General features: G+C 44.2%; 1 protein-coding gene across 2 annotated transcripts; it reads left to right on the top strand.

Moving 5' to 3' along the window:
* Positions 1 to 21425: 21425 nt before the first annotated feature.
* On the top strand, positions 21426 to 24831 carry LOC111149842 (calcitonin related polypeptide beta). 2 transcript variants are annotated; one of them, XM_022507144.1, is made up of 4 exons: positions 21437 to 21522; positions 21770 to 21910; positions 24059 to 24243; positions 24725 to 24831. In XM_022507144.1, the coding sequence occupies exons 1-3, from the start codon at positions 21437 to 21439 to the stop codon at positions 24216 to 24218; spliced, it is 387 nt and encodes a 128-aa protein (XP_022362852.1). In that variant the 3' UTR covers positions 24219 to 24243; positions 24725 to 24831. The 2 variants fall into 2 exon arrangements, with proteins under 2 accessions (XP_022362851.1, XP_022362852.1); XM_022507143.1 differs by lacking the exons at positions 24059 to 24243; positions 24725 to 24831 and adding an exon at positions 22816 to 23293 and having other exon boundaries at positions 21426 to 21522.
* The last annotated feature ends 290 nt before the right edge of the window (positions 24832 to 25121 follow it).

The raw sequence follows: 25121 nt of genomic DNA, 5'->3' as shown, positions 1-25121 counted from the left end.
ATTTCTTGCCAGCATTGATGAATTAGTTCTCTCAGTCAATATTTCAAGTGCTTGAACTATCATTTTGTGAAATTCAACCCACACCAGTAAGTTGTAACCTTTGAGAATTCATATATCAATATAACAAATAAAAATAATCAGTCATTGGGATGGTTTAAACTGTGCTAATGATCTGCAATAACTCATATTAAATAAAGATATTCAGTGTTCTTTCAGAGGTGAGGATATGTATGGGTATGGAAGGGGATGGCTGCCTAGTCTACTCCATTAGACAACTGGTTCTACTTCATTCAGGTATTACTCATTAACAACAATTTGAAAGGTCTTTAAAAACATACTTTTTAAAGATTTTATTTATTTATTTGGTAGAGAGAAAGAGAGAGCTCAAGCAGGGGGAGCAGCAGAGGGAGAGGGAGATGTACTGAGCAGGGAGCCCAGTGCGGGACTCAATCCCAGGACCCCGGGATCATGACTTGTGCCAAAGGCAGATGCTTAACCGACTGAGTCACCCAGGCATCCCTAAAAGTATTTTCATAATAAAAACAACAAATTTGTATTTGGCAAGGATGAACTATATGGAAACAGAAGCTATTGAGAATTTACTTACGTGTTTATTACATATATGCTTTATGATATATGCTATATGTAGTTTATATTATAAACAATACATGTTATGTATATTTCCAATATTGTCTTATGTTACAAATACTACAAATACAGACAGAGCACTGCACTTTTGCAGTGTGTATTGGGGCCAACTACCAATATTTTCTCACTAAGGCATTAGCGAAGCCCATAACCAAAATTGTGAGAATTGCTGACTCTTTCTAGCCCTTTCTTGTTTCACTAACCAGGTTAGGAATCTCTCTCTCTCTCTTTCTCTCTTTTTAAAAGATTTTATTTATTTATTAGAGAGAAAGAGATAGCGAGAGAGAGCACAAGCAGTGGGGAGAGAGAGAAGCAGGCTCCCTGCCAAGCAGAGAGTCGTATGTGGGGCTCCATCCCAGAACCTTTGGATCATGACCTGAGCTGAAGGCAGACGCTTAGCCAACTGAGCCACCCAGGCATCCCAGGTTAGAAATCTCTATTCCATGTTCTACAACTTAGACTGATCCTCCTAAACTGCCTACTTCTTGGTACTATTGATAGCCCACTTGTTATTAAGAACTCTCACCCTGTCTTCAGTTACCCAAAGTTCCATCCCTGATGCAGAGTGTTTATCAGCAACAAATGTATGCAATACAGGACACAGGGATTCAGACACCCTTCCCTTCAGTGCCTGGCAAATGCCCTTAGCTATGTGCCACCACATAGGCATTGTTTCCGTAATTAACCTATTCAATTATCTATCTGTCTTACATTTTTCAGCTTCATTGAGGCAAATCAACAAATACAATTGTTAGTTATTTGAGAGTGTACAGCATGGTGTTTTGACATTGGGAAGGTATTTCCACATCTAGTTCATTAACACACCCACCACCTCTCATATTTCTAGATTTATTTATTTTCCCTGGGGTGTGTGTTGAGAACTAAATATATATTTATTGAGTGCCCACTGTGTGTCCGAGGTTGCGATAAGTGCTGGGAATACAGAGGAGAAGTAAAATGTGCCTGGGCCCTGCCCTCCAGCACCTTACACTTTAACAGGTGTTATGGCCACTGAAATGAGCAGGCACAGTAGGTGAATGCGGGGGTAGGGAAACTACAAGGGTGCCTTTAAATAACGGGAGTGGGGCATCATGAAGGGACAGCCGATATGTGGAGGGACAGCCGATATGTGAAGGAAGAATATGTGTGGTTAGCTGGGTGTGGAGCATTTGATAGTTCACAGAGACTTAAGTGATTAAAGAAAGTTGTGTCAAATGTTGCTTGATAGAATTCCCTACAACTAACATTTGTCCTTGCCTCTTAGTAAAACTCAGGTTAAGTGTTGGGCTTCAAGTCAGATGAGCCTAGGTTTGAATCCTAGCTCTCCCAGTGATTATTCAGGGTGTTAGTTGTGGATGACAAAATTCTCTCTTAGCTACTGAAGCAGAAAGTGTTAGTGGAGATTATGTAGCTTAGAGGAGCTTTGGAGAGCCCAAAGAACCAAGCCTGGTTTCTACACAGATGAGAACACAGCAGCTTGGAGAAACAGTGGAGCACCTCATAGGACTATTTTAGGGGAGTCCCACTGCTTCTGCTGCTGCTGCAGTTATGACACTGGGGACCAGAAACTGAACTTCCCACACAGCTTCTCTGGAAGAAACACTTGAAGAGACCACAATCTCTGTGCATGGAGGCTCTTGCTAGTCCCTTCTGCCTCCAGATGTTTCTTGTGAGAACCCAGGCTGCACATGGGAGACCAATTTCAAGGGGGTCTGGGAAATGTAGTGTCTAATTTTCCAATGTCTATGATACTGGTGTTATACCAGAAGTAAGTTGGAGGGAGTATTGAATGAGGCAGTTTTCTTTATTCGTCACATGCACTTACTAGCCATGTGACTTTGGGGTAATTGCTTAATCTTTTTTTTTTTTTTTTTTGGAAAATTGCTTAATCTTTCTGAGCCTGAGTTTTCTTGTCTGTAAAATGGGATCAGTCTTGGGACATAGTTCATATGGTTGTTGTAAAGATTTACACAGTGGGTAATAAATGCTAACTGTTAGCTTAGATGTATGAAATTGTGAAATATGTGGTCTTCATTGTTATTATCATTATTATAAGTGGTCCTACTTTAAAGGAACTGTGTGCCCCAGGAAATAATGAAGTCAGGCTGTCCTCGGGCTTTGCTGTTGAACTACCAGTTTTGTACTGAACACACACATTACTTTACCAAGCCCAGGGACTTAGGTGCATTTCTGATAGAATAGTTGAAACTGGGAGTGGAACAGGGAAGGGTAAGCAAGACTTAACAAAACTCTAAAAACCCCTGACTGCTTGTTTGGTGCTCTACAATTCAATCAGCAGCTTTTTAGTCTTTTGGGTTTTATTCTTGAGTTCTTTAAGAATTGCAACAAAGCCACTGTCGAACGCTGTCTTATATTTCCTGTTTGCCTATTTTGATTACAAATCCTCTCTGATAGAACAGTTTCACTGTGGCAGAATATATCTTTTTAAAAATTTTTTAATTTATTTTTTGAATTTCTTTTCAGCATTCCAGAATTCATTGTTTCTGCACCATACCCAGTGCTCCATGCAATACATGCCCTCCATAATAGTATCTGTCCTACCACCTTAGAGGACTTGGAATTGTCATAATCCTCAAACTACTGGCCAGCTGCTCAGCCCCCATTTGGGCCCTTTTAGATCCTTTCCTTGTGGACCACCATTTTATTAATTTCATTTTATTTTATTATTATTATTATTATTATTATTATTTGCTAATAGTTAAAACTAGGAACCAGTGTTTCAGGATCCTCTAGTACCAAGTTAGTACTCTGCTTACTTCTTTTATGACACTACACAGTACTGAATTCCTATGTTGATACTCACTGATTAGCTCTGTTTCCTCCATCATGAGGACACAGCTCTGATGCTCCAATTTCAACTTTACCTTCATGGGAGTGGGGGAGGTTGGCTCCAGTTCCATCAATTTTCTGGTTGGGTGTTGGGGTGTGATCCATACTCTGGGACTTGAAATATTTTAGACTCTTGAGTGGTCCCTCCCTTTATGGATTCCTCATCACTGGTTTCACCAACGAGATCTGGTAGTCAGTGGCGATTACTTCTGGAATTAAAGCTCTGGGGCAGTGTCCTTTCTGACTAGGCTAGACAACCTACCTTTCCTCTGCCCATCTTTCTATTTAGCCTGTATTTCCCCAGTCTCTGTATCCCCAGAGTTCTCAACAGGGATCCACGGAGATTATGATCAAAGTAAAATCTTTATGAGCACTGTGTTGCAAGTCCTATAAGAATGAAAATGGAAACAGGACAGCTACCTTTGGAGGAAAGGACCAGCAAGCATAGCTGAGAAGATCTTTATTTGCGTCATTGCTCTGCCCAGTCAGCCATGGCGACATTGTTGTTCAGAATTTGATGTACGAGGCAATTTGCATATACAGCATCCTGCTATCTTTCATTTTCAAAAAGCCTTTATTTTTATCCCCCAAATATCCTTCCATTTACTTATCCTAAGGAGCCCTGCTTCTTTGGCAGTTTTCCTCTGGCTGCATTAGTTGGAAATCTCTCTGAGCACCTCTCCTCCATTGCTGATCTCTGACTGACAGCATCTAAGAGATGACCTCTCTCCGGGAATAAGCAGAGGGATTTCTCAGGAATAACTAAAAGTCTTTTAGAAACAAAGGCTTCTTCCAACCTCTCATAATTTTCCTCTGAGTGCCCAGCAAAGAGAAATAACTCATAGAAATCTCTCTCCTTGCATTTGCCCTTTGAGGGCTTCAAACCATTTTCTGTCCATTATTTAGTGCTATTCAGGCAGAACAGTAACTTAGAAATGTCACCTTTTCATGGAATGGTTCTGTCTTTAATATGCAGAGTAGATGGAAGCCTATGGAAATGTGAGCATGGTGTAAGAAGATTTTACATTGCAGTGTGAATGAGGACAACATTTTTAATCGAGAAGAGCATTGCTGTGCATGAGCCAAGAGACTCTCTGGCTGTTGGGAACTATTTCCTCCAGGACTCATCCCACTAGTCCGTCATCAGGTGAGATTGTTTCTTGGGCCGAATGCCAGTTCTTGGATGGCTGAAACACTAGCCTGGAGGACTCTGTCCACTTGCCCCACAGGGCTCTCTGTACACAGTGTCACCTAGCATGACTCACATAGAAAGCTGTTACCTCATTTTGTTGACTTCCATTGTGTGAACTGAAGGTTGAGTTTAGCTGAAAGAGAGGAAAATCAAGACCAGAAATGAAGAGACTAACTGACAATCTCAATTACCAAATAACACATGAGAATACTGAAACTCTTAATAAAGAATATAAGGTGAGAGTTTTGCCCTCTATGGGATTTCCTTTTTGCAACAAGGTACTTATGAGTCACTGCTGAACTAGGGGTAGGCATGGTGAGTCCAAGGGGGCTGATGCAATGGCATGAAAATTTTTCAGTGAACAACTCCCAGTGGGATCTCACAGGAGAGAAGGTTGGGGATGACTCCCATTTCTACTGATTGGAAGATAATAACCTTCAGAAATTTCTCCATTGAAGGCTGCCCTGATACTGGTAAAGCCGCGGATGTGAGCTGAGCTCTACCAACCCCTTTTGCGCACCCTTATAAGATAGAGTAAGCTCAAACTCTGATTTCATGCCTCACTATTTCTAAGTTTCAGTTTTTGTATGTACTGTCTTTTGATTTCTAACCTTAGAGGTTAGAAAATTAAAAACTAGTCTTTTGATTCTTCCTCCTGTGAAATCTGAAATAAAGCTCAAACTCTTACTTGATTTCCTAAAAAAAGACCCAGTTCAACAAAACAGAAAATAATTATAATCAATTTTATAAAAAGATATAAGGTAAAGGAGAAGTCACGTCACCATTTTCCAGATAAATAAATTAAATTTTCATATTGGGGATTTTGTTTTCATTAGTTTTTGTCCTTCATTTCATTCCCTAACTACCAGGAAATGTTTCTTACTACCTCTTCACCCCTGTGAGTTCTCAAGCCTCAATTATCTCCTCTTTCTCTTTCACACATCTCTTCCAGACTCCCCTAAAGGAAATTCATTTTTTGGGGGTGCCTGGGTGACTCAGTGGGTTAGGCCTCTGCCTTCAGCTCAGGTCATGATCTCAGGGTCCTTGGATTGAGCCCCACATTGGGCTCTCTGCTCAGTGCAGAGCCTATTTCCCCTTCTCTCTCTGCCTGCTGTTCTGCCTACTTGTGATATCTCTCTCTCTGTCAAATAAATAAATAAAATATTTTTATTTTTTAATTTATTTTATTTTATTTTTAAAAATATTTTATTTATTTATCTGACAGATAGAGATCACAAGTAGGCAGAGAGGCAGGCAGAGAGAGAGGAAGGGAAGCAGGCTCCCTGCTGAGAAGAGAGCCTGATTTGGGGTTTTATCCCAGAACCTTGGGATCATGACCTGAGCTGAAGGCAGAGGCTTTAACCCACTGAGCCACCCAGGCATCGCCTAAATAAAATATTTTTAAAAAGGAACTTCATTTTTTTAATCTCTCTGGTGTACAGAACAAATGCAGTTTTTCCCAAGTCCAGATCACAACATTAGATATCCAAACACCTCAATGATCTAGCAAGACAGTGGTAATCATGAATAAACAAAATAAATAAATGAACAAGCAAAAAAAAGTTGTTATACTACTATTTTTAATTTTAACAAAATATGTTGGGTGACTACTGTGTGCCAGGCACTGGTCTAAGCACTGTGGACAGAAATCTGTGTAGAATTTTTATCTTCTCAGGATTAGAACCTGGTTTCAATTGGAATATCACATTTATTGCCTGTGGGTCAAGACTTTTGGTAAATTCTGACTTCTATACCTGGTAGTTCATTTATTCATTCAGTTCTGGAAAATAGACATCATCTTTGACCCATGCCATCTACCCTTTGTGGAGAAGTAGGCAACTTAGGAGAGATGGGGCTCTGGTCTTGGGAATGGAGGCTCCCTCTCTGAAAAGTTCTAAGGTACTGTCATGGAATACACTGAAGAGATAAAAAGAGATGACTGAGGGAATGTGATGGTGTATAAATGAGTGAATTTAGCTCCCAAGAGCCTTCTATAGTAATTATGTCTATGTACCTGGAGAGAGAGTTGGGTCTGCCTAGAGTTTGCTCTGCTTTGCATGCCTGTTTGAATTGGTGGAGATCAGGAGACCATTTATCAGGAGTGTTATGCTTCTCTGTAAATATCTACAATTGCTATGAAAGAGGCAAATAAATGTAAATATTTAAAGTGTGAGCTCTGGAGTCAGACTGTCTATGCTTAAATCCTACTCTTAAGCTTATTTGATGTGACATTGTGCTAGTATATAACTTCTCTATACTTGGTTTTCTCAAATAGAAAGCAAGGATAACAGTATCTATTTGAAAGAGTTGTTGTTAGGTATGATAGTAGATTTTATGTGTCATCTTGACTAGACCACACGGTGCCCAGAAATTTGTCAGGCATTATTTCTGATGTATCTGTGGGGGTATTCCTGGATAAGATTAATATTTGAATTGGTAGACTGAATAAAGCAGATTACCCTCCCCAGTGTGGATGGTCCTCATCTCATACACTCAATCCTGAATATGATAAAAAACTGAGTAAGAAAGAATTCTTTCTCTGCCTGGCTGTTTTTAAGCTGGGACGTCAGTCTTTTCCTGCCTTCAGACTTGGGTTTAGACTGGAACTATGCTATCTACTCTCCTGAGTCTCCAGCTTGCTGACTACAGATCTTAACCTACTCAGATTCCATAATCATGGGAGACAATTCCTTACAGTAAATACATATATATTCCCTATTGATTCTGTTTCTCTGGAGAACGTAGACTATTACATAAGGATTATGTAAAATGATCAAAGTAGAGTCCTTGGCACACTGCTATGTTTTACAGAGTCAGCATTCATACACTTCCATGATTCTTCAGGTGTTTTGCTTTTTGTTTTTTTAATATTTTATCTATTTATTTGACAGAGAGAGCCACCCAGGTGCCCCTCTTCAGGTGTTTATTAAGCCAGCTTTGTGCTGGGCAATGTCAGGTACTGGAGATACCTGATATTTAAGATATTTAAAAAGACTGTTCTCAAGGAACTAACATTCTAGTGAAAGAAGACAAATAATACACAAATAAGTAGATTTCAGAGATAATTTCAAAGAAGGGTAAGTTCTGTAAAGAAGGCAAAAATTGGGGCACCTGGGTGGCTCAGTGGGTTAAAGCTTCTGCCTTTGGCTCAGGTTGTGATTCCAGGGTCCTGGGATCGAGCCCCACATCGGGCTTTCTGCTCAGTGAGGAGCCTGCTTCTCCCTCTCTCACTGCCTGCCTCTCTGCCTACTTGTGGTCTCTGTCTGTCAAATAAATAAATAAATAAATAATCTTTAAAAAATAGATTAGTATCACAAAGAGATTGAAGTGACTTCTTTAGATTGGGGGATGTTCAGGGTAAGTCTTTTAGTGGATGACATTTGATTTTTAAGTTGAAAACTAAGGAGTGATAAGGAGCCAGACATCAAAAGAGTGGTGGGTGTATGTGTGTTAGGTGGGGGTATTGTCATAGAAGGGGAAGACTGACAGATTAGAAAGGCTTTTCTAGGCACAGGAACCAGCAAATCAAAGGCTCTGGGGTAAGAAAGGTCTCAGTTTGATAGCTCTAGGACTTTTCAAAAACCCAGTGTGGGTATATGGGTGAAGGGAGATTGCCATCAGAGGATACTGTAGAGACAGATAAGAGGGAGGTTACATCTGTCTTAAAAGCTATTTAAGAGTATTTAATTTTTTATTCTAATTATTCTGGAGAGTTGTAAGTAAAGGAGTGACTCAGTATAATCCATGCTTTTAAAAGATCACTGTAAGAGTTATGTGGAGAAGGGAGTACAGATGCAACAGTCACATCCAGGAGACTAGTTCAAAGAGTACTGGGATTCTACAGGTAAGAGATGATGGTGGCTTGCACCAGGGTCCCTGGTTGCAGTGGTCTGAATTTCTGTGTTCTCCCAAATTCCATATGTTGAAATCCCAATACTTAATGTGATGGTGTTATGAGATGGGGTCTTTGGGAGGTGGTTAGGTCATGAACCCTCATGAGTGAGATTAATGTTCATGGAAAAAAGATCTCAGAGAGCTCCCTTGTCACCTTCTGCCATGTGAGGATACAGTGAGAAGTCTGTAACCTACAAGAGAGCTCTTCTCTGATCATGTTAGCACCTACATCCTGGACTTCCAGCTTCCAGAACTGTGACAAATTTCTATGGTTTATAAGCCACCTTGTGTGTTATTTTGTCACAGTAGCTCAAACAGACTGAGATACTAGTGGAGATGGAAATGGATGGATTTGGGGTGTGTTTGGGGTGGGGAGAGTAGAATTAATAAGACTTACTGATAGACTGGATATAGATAAAGGGAAAAGAAGAATTAAGGATAATACCTAAATTTTGAGCTGAACACACTAAGCTATTGGTGCTTCCATTTACTATGAAAGGTAAAAGTGGGGGAGAAATAGATTTGGATAGAAAAAAACCTGTAAAATTCCTTTTTAGAGAAGATTATTAGGTATTCAGGTGAAGCTGAGTGTAGCTTACTCAGTAACCATCCAAACCCCTTCTTGCAAGCCTTCCTTTAGAGGTTAGAAAATTAAAAACATTTCCTCTCAGGTCCTCTTGCAGCTAGAGTTCTGCACAAAATTTAGGTTCTGGCAATTTTTCATGAACAGCCAGACATTCATGAACACTTGGAAAGCAAGCAAGAGTGAACATCTTAGGATACTGGCTGTATGAGAGGGTCCTGGATATTCTGCGGGCGGCACTCATGGAGTAGTTTCCTGGAGGCAAAGCTGCTATAGGTGAACAGTAATAACTTCCTACTAGAACATTTCCATGGTGTGGTTGGTTTCTCCTGGCTGTGTGGTATCCAGACCTGATTCTCTAGCCTTTAAAAAAAAAAAAAGTCTGTAAGCTACTCAATACCCTGTAACAAATACTGTCCTGTTTAAATTAGTTTAGAGGACTCTGTTATATGACACTAAGCACTCTGCTGGATACAATATCAAATGTTAACAATTAGCATTATTGGTAAGAGTTATTCTACCATGTTCCATAGCCCTCCATCCTTTCAGGAGTGAGTATGAAAATTTAATTTTAACTCACCAAGGTTGAGAGCTGAAAACACCTATATATGAAAAAAAAATCCTGATATAATTATTTTCAACAATAAGCAGAAGGAATTCTCCAGTAATTTCCTGGCCAAGGAAATTTGTAGGATGTGAGGTTTGAGAAAATATGGTCTGTTCAACAAGAAATAGAAAATCGATTCATGAAAACGAATAAATCGTGATTGAGAACCCCCCACACCTGCTCTCCTGACTCCTGCTGCTGGCCTTTATCCAGCATTAATAAATCTCTGACAACACGTCCTTTATATTTTCCTTTGAATGGCAGCCTTCTGCATGGGTTTGATTTATTGCTTCAAGAGAATAGAGCACTGATCTTTCTGTGTGTTCGTCTACTGATGAAAGGAGCACTGACGTTAACAGTATCTAGGACTCAGGGGGTGCCAAAGGGCTTTCTAGATACTCTGAGAAAAGACCTTAAGAGTCAGATGGGTGGAGATAACACCAGCATAGAACAACCTGTTTGCTAATCTTTCACAGCATATTATGGATGAGAAACTTATTCCTGCCTGTTTCGAGGGAGGGTCATTAAGGAGTGGCAGACTATAATATTAATATGACTATAGTAGACTGTCTTCATGCCCCACCAGTGTTCCTAGTTCCATTTGCACCCACAGCTTTCTAGTGTAAGCCCCCAGGACCCTCTGCCTGGGCCAGAAGCTTGGCCATGTGGGACTGGCTAGATGTACTGGGGAGTTTGTACTCTGGGAGGACCCCCCAAAGCAGTGATGGACTGGAGTTGGTAGATAGATAGCTTATTGTTTGTTGGATGGGACAATTCTAGGTCTTCTCTCTACAGTATTCCAGAAGGTCCCAAGCAGGATAAAGCCCCAGTGCCTGCAGCTGTAACCTACCTATTACTATGCTCTGTAATGATTATCTTTCCTTCCTTGTCTCACTTTCCTGTTCCCTTACTGATAGAATTCCCAAATAAATATTTTGTACTCCAGTTCTTATTTTGGGTTATGCTTCTGGAAAAACCCAATATAAGACAGTGGTTAACATTTATATAGAACTTGCTAGTTTGTGATGCACTATTCTAAGTACTCCATGTTTATTACCTGTGTAATCCTCACAGCAATGCTATGAAATGAGCAATATTAGTATCACCATTTTACAAAGGAAGGTCACAGGAACTTCAAGAGGTTTGTCTGTGGTCAAACAGCTAATAAGTTTGAGAGTCGGAATTTGAGTGATAGGCTTTCTGGCTCCAGAATTTGTGCATTTAACTACTTGCTCTATTCCATAGACTGTGGTTGTCTAATACAGTAGCCTCTAGCTAAATATGGCTATTTATATTTATTTTTATTTTTTAAAGGTTTTATTTATTTATTTGAGAGAGAATGTGTGTGAATGAGAGGGAGAGAGAATCTGGAGCAGGCTCTGCACTGAGCACAGCCTGATGTGGGACTCAATCCCACAACCGCCAGATCATGACCTGAGCTGAAACCAAGCATTGGACACCTAACCAACGGAGCCACCCAGGTGCCCTGGCTATTTACATTTAAATTAATTAAAACTAAATTAAATTTAAAAATTTAGTCTTTTAGTGAACACTAGCCATATTTCAAGTGCTCAAGAGCCATGTGTGGCTAGTGGCTATTGTGTTGGATGGCACAGATATGGAACATTTCCATTATTATGGAAAGTTCTATTAGATAGCACTGTCATGCAAGACCCCATTTTATATCTATGGCCTATTTCATATTTCTTTAACACCATAGAAACACTCACTTCCCCAGAAACATTCTCTATATAGGACATAGGTGAGGACCAGAAAAGATAGGAAACTACATTAGAACTATTTAGCATTGCTCATAAGAGATATACTTACATCTTTCCCTTAATCCTCCTTTTGATTTGCTCCAGCCAGTTCTACTGAGCATGTTTCTTTTGGCTTTTTTTGACGGCATTGAATTCAGCAGGTGAAAATTCAGGTAGACGGGGCCTGGGGCTAGGGGAAGATATATTATTGGAGACCAGAAGAAATCATCAGAAATAAAAAATATTATCCTGCGATCTTGATTGAGAGGATCTTATAGGCAACTAAATATGAATAACTACTATGCTAAGATGAATATAAGATGACTAAAAATGATTGGCCAAGAGTTGAAAACCACAGCATTTGAGGTCAACAGTCCTGGAGGTAAACATCCCAGCTAACTCAGGCCCTTACTGAGGATATAGCTGATGATGGTTGTGAGTCATCCAGAGAAGGTTAAGAGGAGAATGTATGCATTAAAAATGGTTTCCATCCAAAACGGCTTTTAAAAAGGTACATTTTTCCATATAAAGTATGTTTCAGTTACCTGGAAATTTACCGAAACTCCTATTTTTTTCTGACAGTGTTGAAATCAGGAGATTTTGCTCTAATTAGCTTTACAAGAAAGTTTTAAGGACCTGTATTTCTACTTCCTTTGTAGTGCGGGGCAATGCTCTCAGACAGCAAAGAGAGTCAATTTTGGTCCTGTGGGTCTGAGCCAAGAGAGAATTTTAATCATCTCAGAGAAACCCAACCTGAGTAATTCCTTGACGTCATTCACCAAGTCTGTCCATCTCTAACAGTGACCAGCTTGGGTCCGGGCCACCATGCTTTGCTCATTCTCTGGCAGGGAGAGACATTCTAAAAATATTCTCTAGAAGGGACTTCTTTGGGTTAAATATTGGCATCTCTATTTCTCTTGGATTTGGGAAAAAGTCTCCAGGCAGGTGGCCTTTGATGGGGAGTGGGAATCAGCTGAGGTCAAGTGCCCAGTGAACTGGGTCTAATTTGAGAGCTCTGCAAAGACTCTCTGTATTTCCTTCTTTTAGCCAGTGTTCTTAACTGGTCAAGTAGAAGAGAAAGAATTGCAAAGACATAAATTTCTAGTAAAACTCTGGTAGGGCAGGGAAATCCAACAAGAAGCAGATGACATGATACTTTATATGGAAAACCCAAAAGACTCCACCCCCAAACTACTAGAACTCTTACAGCAATTCAGTAATGTGGCAGGATACAAAATCAATGTACAGAAATCAGTTGCTTTTTTATACACTAACAATGAAAATATAGAAAGGGAAATTGGAGAATTGATTCCATTAACTACAGCACCAAGAACCATAAGATAGGGGTGCCCGAGTGGCTCAGTGGGTTAAGCCTCTACCTTCGGCTCAAGTCATGATCTCAGGGTCCTGTGATTGAGCCCCCACATCCGGCTCTCTGCTCTGTGGGGAGCCTGATTCCGCCCCCCCCAGCCTCTCTGCCTACTTGTGATCTCTTCTGTCACATGGGTAAATAAAATCTTTTTTTTAAATAAGATACCAGGGAATAAACCTAACCAAAGAGGTAAAGGATCTGTACTTGAAGAACCACAGAACACTCAGGAAAGAAATTGAAGACGATACAAAAAGATGGAAAAGGATTCCATGCTCATGGATCAGAAGAATAAACATTGTTAAAGTTTAAAACATTGTTAAAATGTTTATACTATTAAACATTTAAAATTAAACATTTTAATTTTAAACATTGTTAAACATTGTTAAAAATGTCTATACTGCCTAGAGCAATCTATACTTTCAATGCCATTCCGATCAAAAGTCCTGGCATTTTTCAAAGAGCTGGAAAAAACAATCCTAAAATGTGTATGGAACTAGAAGGGACCCCAAATTGCTAAGGAAATGTTGAAAAAGAAAAACAAAACAGGGGGCATCACATTGCCAGATTTTAAACTTGACTACAAAACTGTGATCACCAGGACAGCATGGTACTGGCACAAAACCAGACACATAGACCAGTGGAACAGAGTAGAGAGCCCAGATACGGACCTGCAACTCCATGGTCAAATAATCTTCGACAAAGAAGGAAAAAATATACATCAGAAAAAAGACTGTCTCTTCAATAAATGATGCTGGGAAAATTGGACAGCTATGTATAGGAGAATGAAACTTGACCATTCTCTTACACCATACACAAAGATAAACTCAAAATGGATAAAAGACCTCAACGTGAGGAAGGAATCTATCAAAATCCTAGAGGAGAACATAGGCAGTAACCTCTTCAAAACCGGCCACAGCAACTTCTTTCAAGACATGTCTCCAAAGGCAAAGGAAACAAAGGTGAAAATGAACTTTTGGGGCTTCATCAAGATCAAAAGCTTCTGCACAGTGAAGGAAACAGTCAACAAAACAAAGAGGCAACCCATGGAATGGGAGAAGATACTCGCAAATGACACTACAGACAAAGGGCTGATATCCAAGAGCTATAAAGAGCTCCTCAAACTCAACACTCAGAAAACAGATTAATCACATCAAAAAATGGGCAGAATACATGAACAGACACCTCTCCAAAGAAGACATACAAATGGCTATCAGACACATGAAAAAATGTTCATCATCATTAGCCATCAGGGAGATTCAAATCAAAACCACATTGAGATACCACCTTACACCAGTTAGAATGGCCAAAATTAATAAGACAGTAAACAACATGTGTTGGAGAGGATGTGGAGAAAGGGAAACCCTCTTACACTGGTGGTAGGACTGCAAGTTGGTGCAGCCACTTTGGAAAACAGTGTGGAGATTCCTTAAGAAATTAAAAATAGAGCTACCCTATGACCCTGAAATCGCACTACTGGGTATTTACCCCAAAGATACAGATGTAGTGAAAAGAAGGGCCATCTGTACCCCAATGTTTATAGCAGCAATGGCCACAATCGCCAAACTGTGGAAAGAGCTAAGTTGCCCTTCAATAGACAAATGGATAAAGAAGATATGGTTCATATATACAATGGAGTATTATGCCTCCATCAGAAAGGATGAATGCCCAACTTTTGTATCAACATGGATGGGACTGGAGGAGATGATGCTGAGTGAAATAAGTCAAGCAGAGAGAGTCAATAATCATATAGTTTCACTTACTTGTGGAGCATAAGGAATAACATGGAGGACACTGGTTGAAGGAGAGAAGTAAGCTGGGGGAAATAGGAGTGGGAGAGGAACCATGAGAGACTGTGGACTCTGAGAAACAAACTGAGGGGTTGGGAGGGGAGGGGAGTGGGGAGTTGGGAGAGCCTGCTGGTGGGTATTAAGGAGGGCACATATTGCATGGAGCACTGGGTGTGGTACATAAACAATGAATCTTGGAACACTGAAAAAATGAAATAAAATTAAAAAAAAAAAAAAAAAAGAATGAAGCAAGGATCCAGAACAAACTTGGGGCTTTGAGCAGTTGGTTGCCTCTGTTGTTGGAGATACAGGATGGACTGAAAAGTGGAGAAATTGCAAGACTTTAAGAGGAATACATAGACACAAGACTTCTTTCTACATCCCATGCAGTTAGATGTTTATCCCTCCTGGGTCCTAGAAAAGCCTGGAGGATTACTATAATGAATGGCAAACTGTTAGCCTCCTTCCCCACTCATTGGATTATACTCTACCTCGTACCCCATCCCACTGACCCATGCAGGAGATTGGAGGACTCTTAGGGTGAATGAAAAGACAAGGAAAAATTCTTATACCTACTCATAGTTTAGGATCCCCTCCAGTAAAATGGAGAGGTTGCTTCCCATCTAATCATTATATTCAGGCCTACTGATGGATAACTCTGACAAGTCCCTTATTCTGATTAGCAGTTTATTACCTTCCTCTTAAATATAAATGAGCAGTCAAGGAGAACTAGAGGTGTGAGGATAGCCTCTAATGTGAGAAGAACAAAACAAAAAAAGTAACACTCACAAAATAAAAACAAAAAACCTCCTGGAAATTAAAAATACAATCAAGAGAACTTAAAAACAAGGTAAATTTGAAAAGAACCCCAAAACTCAGAATGTTAAACCCAAGGTGGTAAGGGAGGGAGGAAATTATCAAAGAAATAAAGCAAGAAAATTTCCCTGAAGTGAAGGGCATGAAATTTCAGATTACAAGTGTTCTCGTAGTACTCATAACAATAAATAAAAACACCCTATGCCAAAGTACATCATCATGATATTTTAGAGCACTAGTGAGAAGACTCTGAGAGAGAGATACAAAGAAGAAGAAGAAGAAGAAGAAGAAGAAGAAGAAGAAAAAGAAGAAGAAGAAGAAGAAGAAGAAAGAGAAGAAGGAGGAGGAAAAATCTGAGTGAGAGTAATTTCCAGGCTAGAATTCCATTTCCAGAAAATCTATCCATCAAATAATGGTGAATGTGATCCACAAAAGTGAGAGGAAACCAAGAATGAGGAACAAATAAGATCAAGGAAAAGGAATAAACAGGGATGGGCAGAAAGAAAATTAGACAAATGAAAAGTGAGGGAATTACTAGAAGTAAAACAAATAAACAAGGAATTGTAATCAAAGTATACTATGTTGATCAGCTGAGAATAAATAATATTTACATTGTTTAATTATGTAAACCCCTAATATCCTTCTGACAAATAAATATATGACATTACCACACTGAAAGGATGTGAGTAGGGTAGGGATGTATTTTATTTGGGTAGAGGGTAATATACAAAGATTTCTGTTGAATACATCATTTTAAACTTTATTTATTTATTTGAAAGAGAGAGAATGAGAGAGAGAGAGCATGTTAGAGAGAGCATGAGAGGGGAAGGGGCAGAAGGAGAAGCAGAGTCCCCACTGAGTAGGGATCCTGATGTGGGACTTGATCCAGGACTCCAGGATCATGACCTGGGCCGAAGGCAGTTGATTAACCAACTGAGCCACCCAAGAATACATCATTTTAATACAAGCATCAAGAGGGCAGGGGTTTTGTTCATCATGAATTGCTAGTGCCTAGAATGATGTCTGGCACATAGTAGGTCCTCAAATAAATATCTGTTGCATGAATGAAACTTACTCCTAAGGAATATTTCTCCTAGGAAATTTGTAAAGAAAGCAGAGAGTAAGTAAAAATAAACTTCAAAAAGTTTAGTATATAGCATCTCTTTCTCTCTAAAATTGGTTAAGACAAGCAGTTTCAACTGGGGGTTGGGAGAGCCTGATGGTGGGTATTGTGGAGGTCACATATTGCCTGGAGCACTGGGTGTGGTGCATAAACAATGAATCTTGGAACACTGAAAAATAATTATTTTTAAAAAGACTAGCAAAAAAAGACTAGCAGCTTCAAAATTTAAAAGTAATTACATAAGATAGTTAAGCAGAGCATCAAAATACTTGAGACGATTTAAAAGCACAAGGCATTCCTGAGAAACTATCCTTTGTAAATCTTTATGCTAATTGGTTTGATTGGGGATGCCTTGGAGCTCCAAACAGTTCCAGGGAAATCAAAATTTAATTTTCTTGATATAGAACCCAAGTTATTGTATTGACTTTTCCTTCCATCCACTCACTAATATAATACAAGGATGCAGTGAGGAAAACTGCTTTTGAGCTGGTGTACTTCGGAAGAGAAGTCCTCAGTATTTCCTCTCACATTAGATTCCAGAAAGTTTTCACCAGGACACTGATTCCTTCTGTTCGGTAAAGAGGTGCGTCTTTGGATCAAGGTTCTGTTTTGCCATCTAATGGATCTAAATTGGGTCTATTTAGTCCAACTTGGCTGCGAATTTACTGCTGACTCTGTTATGAACCCATGGAACTCTACACTCTTTCATCCTCTTGCTGACTCCCCCTTCACCGAACATTGGTTGTACACCTACTGTGCGACAGACACTGTGCAAAGACAGGAGGAAGAAGACCATGTCAAAGAATTCCGGATGCTTATAGGTAAAATAGCCGGTCCCTTTGGAGTACGCAAGAAGATATTCAAAGCGCGGACCCAGGTATTTTGGTGTTAAGTTTGCCTGCGGGTGGGGTGCACACCTTACTTGTCAGAGGCCTTTAAAGAAACATCCGCGGACTTTATCCGGGGTAGTAGCTGTTTGCTCGACTGTGGGTAACCCAGCTCGCGCCGCGGGGGCAGAGGGCACAGCTGGGGACTCCTCTTGGTGGCGGCGCAGCTTGTCCCAACACTTCAGGAAAGGCCTAGCTCTCTCCAGTCCTCAATCCCAAGGAAACTTGGAAAAATTTTCCCCAAATTCATATTTGTGGGCCTCCTGGGAGGCCAAACCCCAACCTGAATCCACCCACGCGCCCCATCTGCTTCCCAGGCTCGGGGCGCCACTAGCTTCGTCGGGCTAGGCAGCTTGGGGCTTTAGGGTCTGAGGTCTTCTAGAGCTGCTTTCCTACTCTTTTCCCCTCCCCCTCGTCCCCTAAGTCGGCCCAGCTATTTCCGCAAGTTCCCTAGAGCTCGGGGGAGATAGGTGCAACCCCGAACTCCTGGAGCCGGTTACAGGCTCTGCCAGACCTCAGAGACCGTAGCAGTGGTCCGGAAACAGGCAGTGTAGAGGGCAGAGACGTTAGTCAGGTGGTGCCTCCCAGCTGTGCCTTTCCATTCCTGCCAGAAACAGGGAGAGAGGGACACAGAAGTCTCCCGTTTCTGCAGGGCTTTGGGAGAAAAGGGCCGGCCCCTGCTAGCCTTCCGCTACTGCTCTGAGCTACTCTAGGCGCCGCGTACCTACAGGCAACCTGGGTCATGCAGCCACTGTGCACTCTGCCTGTTGGGGTAGCAAGCAGGCCCGGCAAGAGCCACCGGATTCCAGGATCAGGATTCTTTGGGGTTGTTACCTGGAGTTTAGTTGCCCAGGTGCAACGGCAAATAAGATCCAGAGGGCCCAGACAGGCAGCCCCTGAGCGCCCTTCTGATCTGCAGAAGCAGTAAGCACCAGCAGTTTGGGATCCCGTGAGCCTCTGGCTTCACCCTCTGCCCTTCACCACTGGGCGAGGCTATTCGAGAGGCTTCTGAGGTCAGGATGGGCCAGAGGGCGCATTTGGGGGCACAGCCCTCACCCCTTAAAAGGACCAGCCTGAGGCCCCGAGGTGTGTGTGTGTGTGGGGGTAATCTTCACTTCTTCCCACTGCTTCTATCCGCCAGCCCACTCCATGGCCCTTCGCCAAGAGCTGGGGATCTTCTCTCGGCGTCCAGGTGTGGCGAGAGCCCGCAGCGAGGGCTCCAAGAACCCAGCTCTCTTAAGAAATAAAGCTGAGGGACACCTGGGTGGCTCAGTTGGTTAAGCAGCTGCCTTCCGCTCGGGTCATGATCCCGGCGTCCTGGGATCGAGTCCCACATCGGGCTCCTTGCTCGTCAGGGAGCCTGCTTCTCCCTCTGCCTCTGCCTGCCATTCTGTCTGCCTGTGCTCGCTCTCTCTCCCTCTCTCTCTGACAAATAAATAAATAAAATCCTAAAAAAAAAAAAAAAAAAAAAAAAAAAAAGAAATAAAGCTGAGACTGGGTGCGTGCGCGCGTGCTTAGGGAACAATGTGCACCCCTGTGTGTGTAAAACGTGTCTGTTACCCAAAGCAGAAACTCGCAGGGTCGCTTTTGGATTTGGGAGACGTTGGTTTGGCTTGTTGGGCGCGCGCTCATTTGCTAACAGCGGGTGGAGGCGCGTTAAGTTGCAGCAAGTACCGGCTCTTTACCGGAGTGTCCGCGTGTGAATGCGAAAAGCCGAGCGGTGGCTGGGGTCCAGGTGTGTCAGTGCCAGACGTGCGCCCCGCGCGCAGCGTGAGTGCACTCACCGGCCCGCCTGTAGCTGAAAGAAGCACGAGTGTGAAAGTCCGAAGGGTGCCCTTTGGGCTTGCGGCACCGGCTGTCCTTTGTGGGACCGCGCAGGAGCCCCGCCCGCTCCGCAATCAAGAGCTTCAGAGAAGTGGGGTCGGGGTGTGGGCGCGACGCAGGTAGAAACCCGGACACAGGCTGTCCCAGCGCAGCAGCTTGGCAAACAGAATCTTGAAGCACAGGACAGCTGTGTAAACCAGCCCAGCGATGAAGTGGAGGGTCCTGGGTTAGAGTGGAGGATGCTGAGCCGGCATTCCAGGTCTGGGGAGTAGGAGGGAAATGCCACCTTAGCCCCTTCCCCTGTCCTCCCTCCCACTCCCACCCGTCCCAGAGGAGTGAGGCCAGGGTGGCTTTCTCGCCAGACTAGAAGCAGAACAACTTTGCGTGGCGCAGGGTGCCAAGGCGCAGGTGGAGTGGGGGGTGGGGGAGAGCAGAGGATATCTCAGGAGTACCCAAGGTGTCCAAGGAGATCAATCTTCCAAGTTCCTCCCCCTCCCCCTACCAACTTCTTCACAGGGGGCTATTTCAGCTGAGATGCCTTTATAGAACCCCAGCCTGCTGTTTAACTTCCTGGGGGGGTCTAGGCTGCCAGTCCGATGGTGGGGGGGGGAGGGTCCCATACTGGTATAGTAGGAGGGGTTTCGAGATCGGAGTTCAGGCACCAAGAAAGTGAGAGAAGCTCTGGCACCTCACCGTAGGTAACGCCAAACTCCCCGCTGGGCCCCCACTTTCTGGACGTCGAAAGCGCTCCACCCCTCCACGCCCTCCCGCTCTCCAAGCAATGACCTCATTGCAAAAGACAGCCAGAGCGGATGGTTCCCCTCCCTAGAGAACCAGTGCAGGGAGAGCGAGCAATGACGCAATTGGAGCTGGGTAGGTCCTGGCCACTTTGGATTGGCCGCGCGGACTCGTGGGGACCCCCCTCCCACTATCGCTGGAATAAGAGCCCAGAGCTCCGCGGGGAAGACGCCCGCAGCAGGCGTTGTGTCCATCGGGGCGGACCGGCCGCTCGAGCTCTCCAGAAACTCCAGTCTCCAGGTGAGGAACTTCCCACTCTGATTACTCTAGTAACTTGCCTCTGGATTAGTTCATCTGGTTTGCTCCATCTATCTGCCTTTTGCCTCTCGAGGCCGTTGAGGCCCACCTGCAGGCAGGTGCTCCTAGTTCTCTGTCCCGCTCAAGGGAAGGAGGGTGGCTGGGATAGAGCGTTGTTTTCTAATTAGCGCAGGTGGAACTCCGAGCATTCCCTGGGCGTCGCCTGGGCGCTGGAAGCTCCGCCAGCTCAGGTAGGCGGGTCTGCGGCCCCTGCGTTGATGCACCTTGGCGTGCAGGATCCAGCCTGAGTTTGGTCTGGGAGTACCTTGCGCGATCTGTGCCCTGAGAAATCAAGTTTGATTGTCGGGACGGCGGATCCTTGAGACTTCCTATGAGGCGCCGCCAGCCCACGAGCGTCCTGAGACGCTGGCGGGGACCTGGGCTGTGCAGTCAGCCGAACAGGGCAGGGGCTCACCTCCGGAGGCTGGCGACCAGCAGCAACAGCTAAACTGCACTCCAGCACCGGGGGCTGGGGTGCCAGAGCCCAAAGGCACCAGTAACTGGCAGGTTAAAAATTTCCCCGAGTCCAAACTCACTGAGAGGTCAGTGCTCCTTTCCAAGGTACCCTTCCTACTTCCCTCTCCCACGCATTAGCGGGGAGGGGAAGGTGTCCATGGATTTCTCAGTCCCTGAGAAGAGTGGCACAGTAGGAGAACAAATGTGTGTTAGGGTGGGCCCTGCTTGGTCACTGCAGAAGGCAGAAGGGTGTGCATGTATGTGCAGGCACTGGTGTGTGGTTTCTCCCTGATTTTCCACAGAACTCCACCAGCCCCAGGACACCTGTTTCTGCTCTACCACCCCCTTCACTGCCAGTATCTTTTGAAATTCCCAACAGCCCTTCTGGCAAGTTCAGGGAGGCTGGGGGAAGTTGGGTAACTTGACTGAAGCCACAAGGCAGTTGTGACTGAGGCAGCACAGGAACCCATGTCTGTGGGCTCCAGGCCTTGCTGGGTCCCGGCGCAGTGTGTAATGTCTTTCTCTCCTTACAGAGAGGCATCATGGGCTTCTGGAAGTCCTCCCCCTTCTTGGCTTTCAGCATCTTGGTCCTGTGCCAGGCAGGCAGCCTCCAGGCAGCACCATTCAGGTGAGGCAGCCTGAAGCCATAGAACCTTCCCCTTCTACTGCCCCTGGGATCAGGCAGTCCTTTCTTCTGAAGTCACCCCTGGAGTTAAGACGCTTGGTGGACATTGAATTCAGCCCTGCAGAGGCGGTGGGGAGTAGAAGGCACATCCTCAGGGAAAGTCACAGAGACCAGGAAGCCTTGCTGCTTATCCTGGGGAGGAGGCAGGCAGGGGCTCAGAGTCTCTGTTGGGTTTGCTTTCCCTTCCCAGGTCTGCCTTGGAGAGCCTCCCAGACCCCACTGGGCTCAGTGAGAAGGAAGGCCGCCTCCTGCTGGCTGCCCTATTGAAGGCCTACGTGCAGAGGAAGGTAAATGAACTGGAGCAGGAGCCGGAGGAGATGGAGGGCTCCAGGTAAGCCTCCCAACTCTGCCCTGGCATATGCGGAAAGAAGTATCCCAGAGAGGTAGGAACAGCAGCCTCTGGCCAGCAGGAGTCCAGCAGCCTGTGGTTGTTCACCAGGCCATGCAGCGCAGCCATCCTCAGGCTCGCGGAAGACCGGTCCCCGTGGAGCCAAAGAGACTGTGGTTAGACATTAAAAAGGCCCATTCCTGAAAGCTGTTAGGAAATAGAATGGGGAAGCGTAGAACCCCTTACACGGGGCATTGGTCTTGCCCTACTGAGGAGAAATCCCAGCATCGGTTGGCTTGGGACTGGTAAGTGTGAAGTCAGGGGATGGACTTGGTATATCTCAGGATGTTTCAGAAATTGAACCAGTGTGTTCTTTCACACTGACAAGGAGCCTTTATTGCAGGTTGGCAAGGTGAAGCTAAAGGCCTTTGCAGAGGGTAGGGTTGGGTAGGGCACTGTCTGAGGTAGGTCTGGGGTCTTTAGATGTGTAGGCTGTGCAAAGATGCGCACGTTGTCGGGGGGCCACACGCCCTGCCCCTGCTTCTCCTCCCTGCATCCCCTGAGCTTGGAGCACACACCAGCCCCATGCTGACCCTGGCCCTGCTGGCTCAGAGGCATGAGATGCACAAGCAGCTACCCTGCAAATCTCAGTGCAGAGCATGACGACTGACGGTTTGCAGCATGAGGAATGCTACAGAAGGCTACCCCTTCCCCCACCACAGCCCTTCCCCACCCTGCCCTGGCTCAGGAAACCTCTAGGTTCTCCTACGGGTGGATTGAGAGCTGCGCGGCCGCCTGCCCCTCCTGCCTCTGCTCCAACTGCCCCCTCCCTGGCCCAACCTTCTGCATGACTGCCCTCTGGGGCAGACCCTGGGCATGGTATTGTCTGGCATGTCTTTTCCCTGCAGCCTGGACAGCTTCCGAGCTAAGCGGTGCAGTAATCTGAGTACCTGTGTGCTGGGCACATACTCGAAGGACCTCAACAACTTTCATACATTCTCTGGCATCGGCTTCGGGGCTGAAACACCTGGGAAGAGAAGGGACATAGCCAGCGGCTTGGAGAGGGGCAGTTAACCCCACTTTGGGGCTCCCCAGGATGCCAACTGAACTCCTCCCACTCCTTCCTGATTTCCCTTCCTACTCCCATTGATAAACTTAGGACATGCAGGTTTCACTTCGGTAGCTCTTCAAGCTGGTATTGGCAGCTTTGCTTATGCCAGAGAATGCTGGGGATCTCAGGGTGGAGGGAAGAGGGCAGGACTCCTAGACCAGGTTAGAGGTAAGAGCAAGGGAAGATCTGTGAGATCCCAGAAGATTTCAAGGCAGAGTCCTCCCATTTCTGCTTCATCCCTCATGCTTCACCATTGATGAATAAACCTATTTTCTACAAGAATTTGCACTGTGGTGGTCATTACTCTGGTCCCTGTCTGAGGCTTGAGAGTGACCAGAGCCTATGTTCAAAAGTAGATTTAGCCTCAGGGTAGCTGGATACAGGCCTTGGTGAGTGGTCCCTAGGAACCGGCTCCACCATCAAGAACAGGTGTGCTGAGGAGCAGGTAAACACTTCTGGGGGAGGATGCAGCATCCGTGCTCTCTGAGCCCCTTCCAGGTAAGACTTCAAGGGATTTTCATATTCCCACGGAAAGTGGTTTTGTTGGTGTCTGTGGCTGCCGTCTGGCTGCTGGTCACTCCTTGCATGTCTTGGGGTAGGGCTGGGCCTTTGGTGACCCCTTCCTCCTGGTTCTAAAAGGACTCTATGTAAGTGGCAATAACTGTAGGTTTTAGTACGTGTGTCCTGGAGTCTAGCTTAGCACTGGGTTTTTTCTTTTTCTTTTTGTTTAAGTTTTTATTTAAGTTCAGTTAGTTAACGTACAGTGTAACATCAGCTTCCTGCATACCCTATAGTGATTGCACACTTCCGTACCATCGGCACGGGGTGTTTTTCATGAAGGTCTTTGAGCAGGGCTCCTAGCCAAAGCTGCCAGGCCATTTCTCCTAACAGCTTTGATAATTGCATTTAGGAGAAACCCTTATTCTTAAGTGGTATGTCAAGGAGCTGCAATTCTCTTTATGAAGGCCCCATGGGGCAAGCTCTTGCCTCTTGCCTCTCACTGACAGGACTTGTCTTCTTTCTCCATCCTGCAAAATCAGCATCACTGCGCAGAAGAGATCCTGCAACACTGCCACCTGCGTGACCCATCGGCTGGCAGGCTTGCTGAGCAGATCTGGAGCTGTGGTCAAGAACAACTTTGTGCCCACCGATGTGGGCTCTGAAGCCTTTGGCCGTCGCCGCAGGGACCTTCATGCCTGAGCAGCTACTGGACTCCAGGAAGAAGGTGACCACCCTTGTATTGTTGAATGGGAGGGGAAGGAATTTGGAGGTTATGATCCACATTTTGAACCCCACTGGACCTGGTAGGGTGTTCAGATCCCTTCCTTCCAATAACATTCTTCCTTCTGAGTAGTGAGTTTCTTTTGTACCTCAGCCTGAAATCAGAGCACTGGGATAGGCTGCAGACACGCAGTGTCATCTTTCTAAGAGAAAAAATGAAAAACAAAAACAAACAAACAAAAAAAAGCTTGCTGATTGATAGTTGCTTTTTTTTTTTTTTTTTGCTAAAAGCCTATTTATACCTCAGACCCATACTTTGTAAATGCTATTTAAAGAAGCACTCCCGTAAATTTGTTTTCTTTTTAGTAATAATTGTGATTGTTCCCTTCTTGTCCTTCTTATTCTCCAATTTATCTTTCTTATCCTTCTCCACTTCCTCCTCCTTCTTCCTCTTCTTTTTTTATTTTTATTTTTTCCCATCTCAGGTAACCATGAAGCTGAACTCACCACTTCTATTAATTTCTGTTGACAACACTTGGTGAGATGGCCCCATGGAAGATATACATGTTTGCATCCCAATAGATAGTGGAAAAAAAAAAAAAGCACCTTTGTCACTTGAAAGGAATGAAACTGAATGCAAAATAAGCTAATTCCATATGTATTGTGTATTTTTTTTTATATTTGATTCTGTGTGCAGTCAGTGTGATGGCATCTATTATTGGCTTATCTGGTAGCAAATGGGTTCTCTGAGAGCTATCCTGTTGATCATGGTGGCTCTGCTAAACCTTAGGGGGGGCAATAAATCATTGCCTTCATGGCCTCTAGGGACACATGGGAACAGTGATGCTTTGCCTTGTTGTCTAAGAACATGATTGTATACTT

Source organism: Enhydra lutris, unplaced genomic scaffold (assembly GCF_002288905.1).
Source record: "Enhydra lutris kenyoni isolate GAN:26980312 unplaced genomic scaffold, ASM228890v2 scaffoldscaffold22, whole genome shotgun sequence".
Classification (NCBI taxonomy): domain Eukaryota; kingdom Metazoa; phylum Chordata; class Mammalia; order Carnivora; family Mustelidae; genus Enhydra; species Enhydra lutris.
The sequence above is the reverse complement of the archived record's forward strand: the minus strand, read 5'-3'. Positions and strand labels throughout refer to the sequence as shown.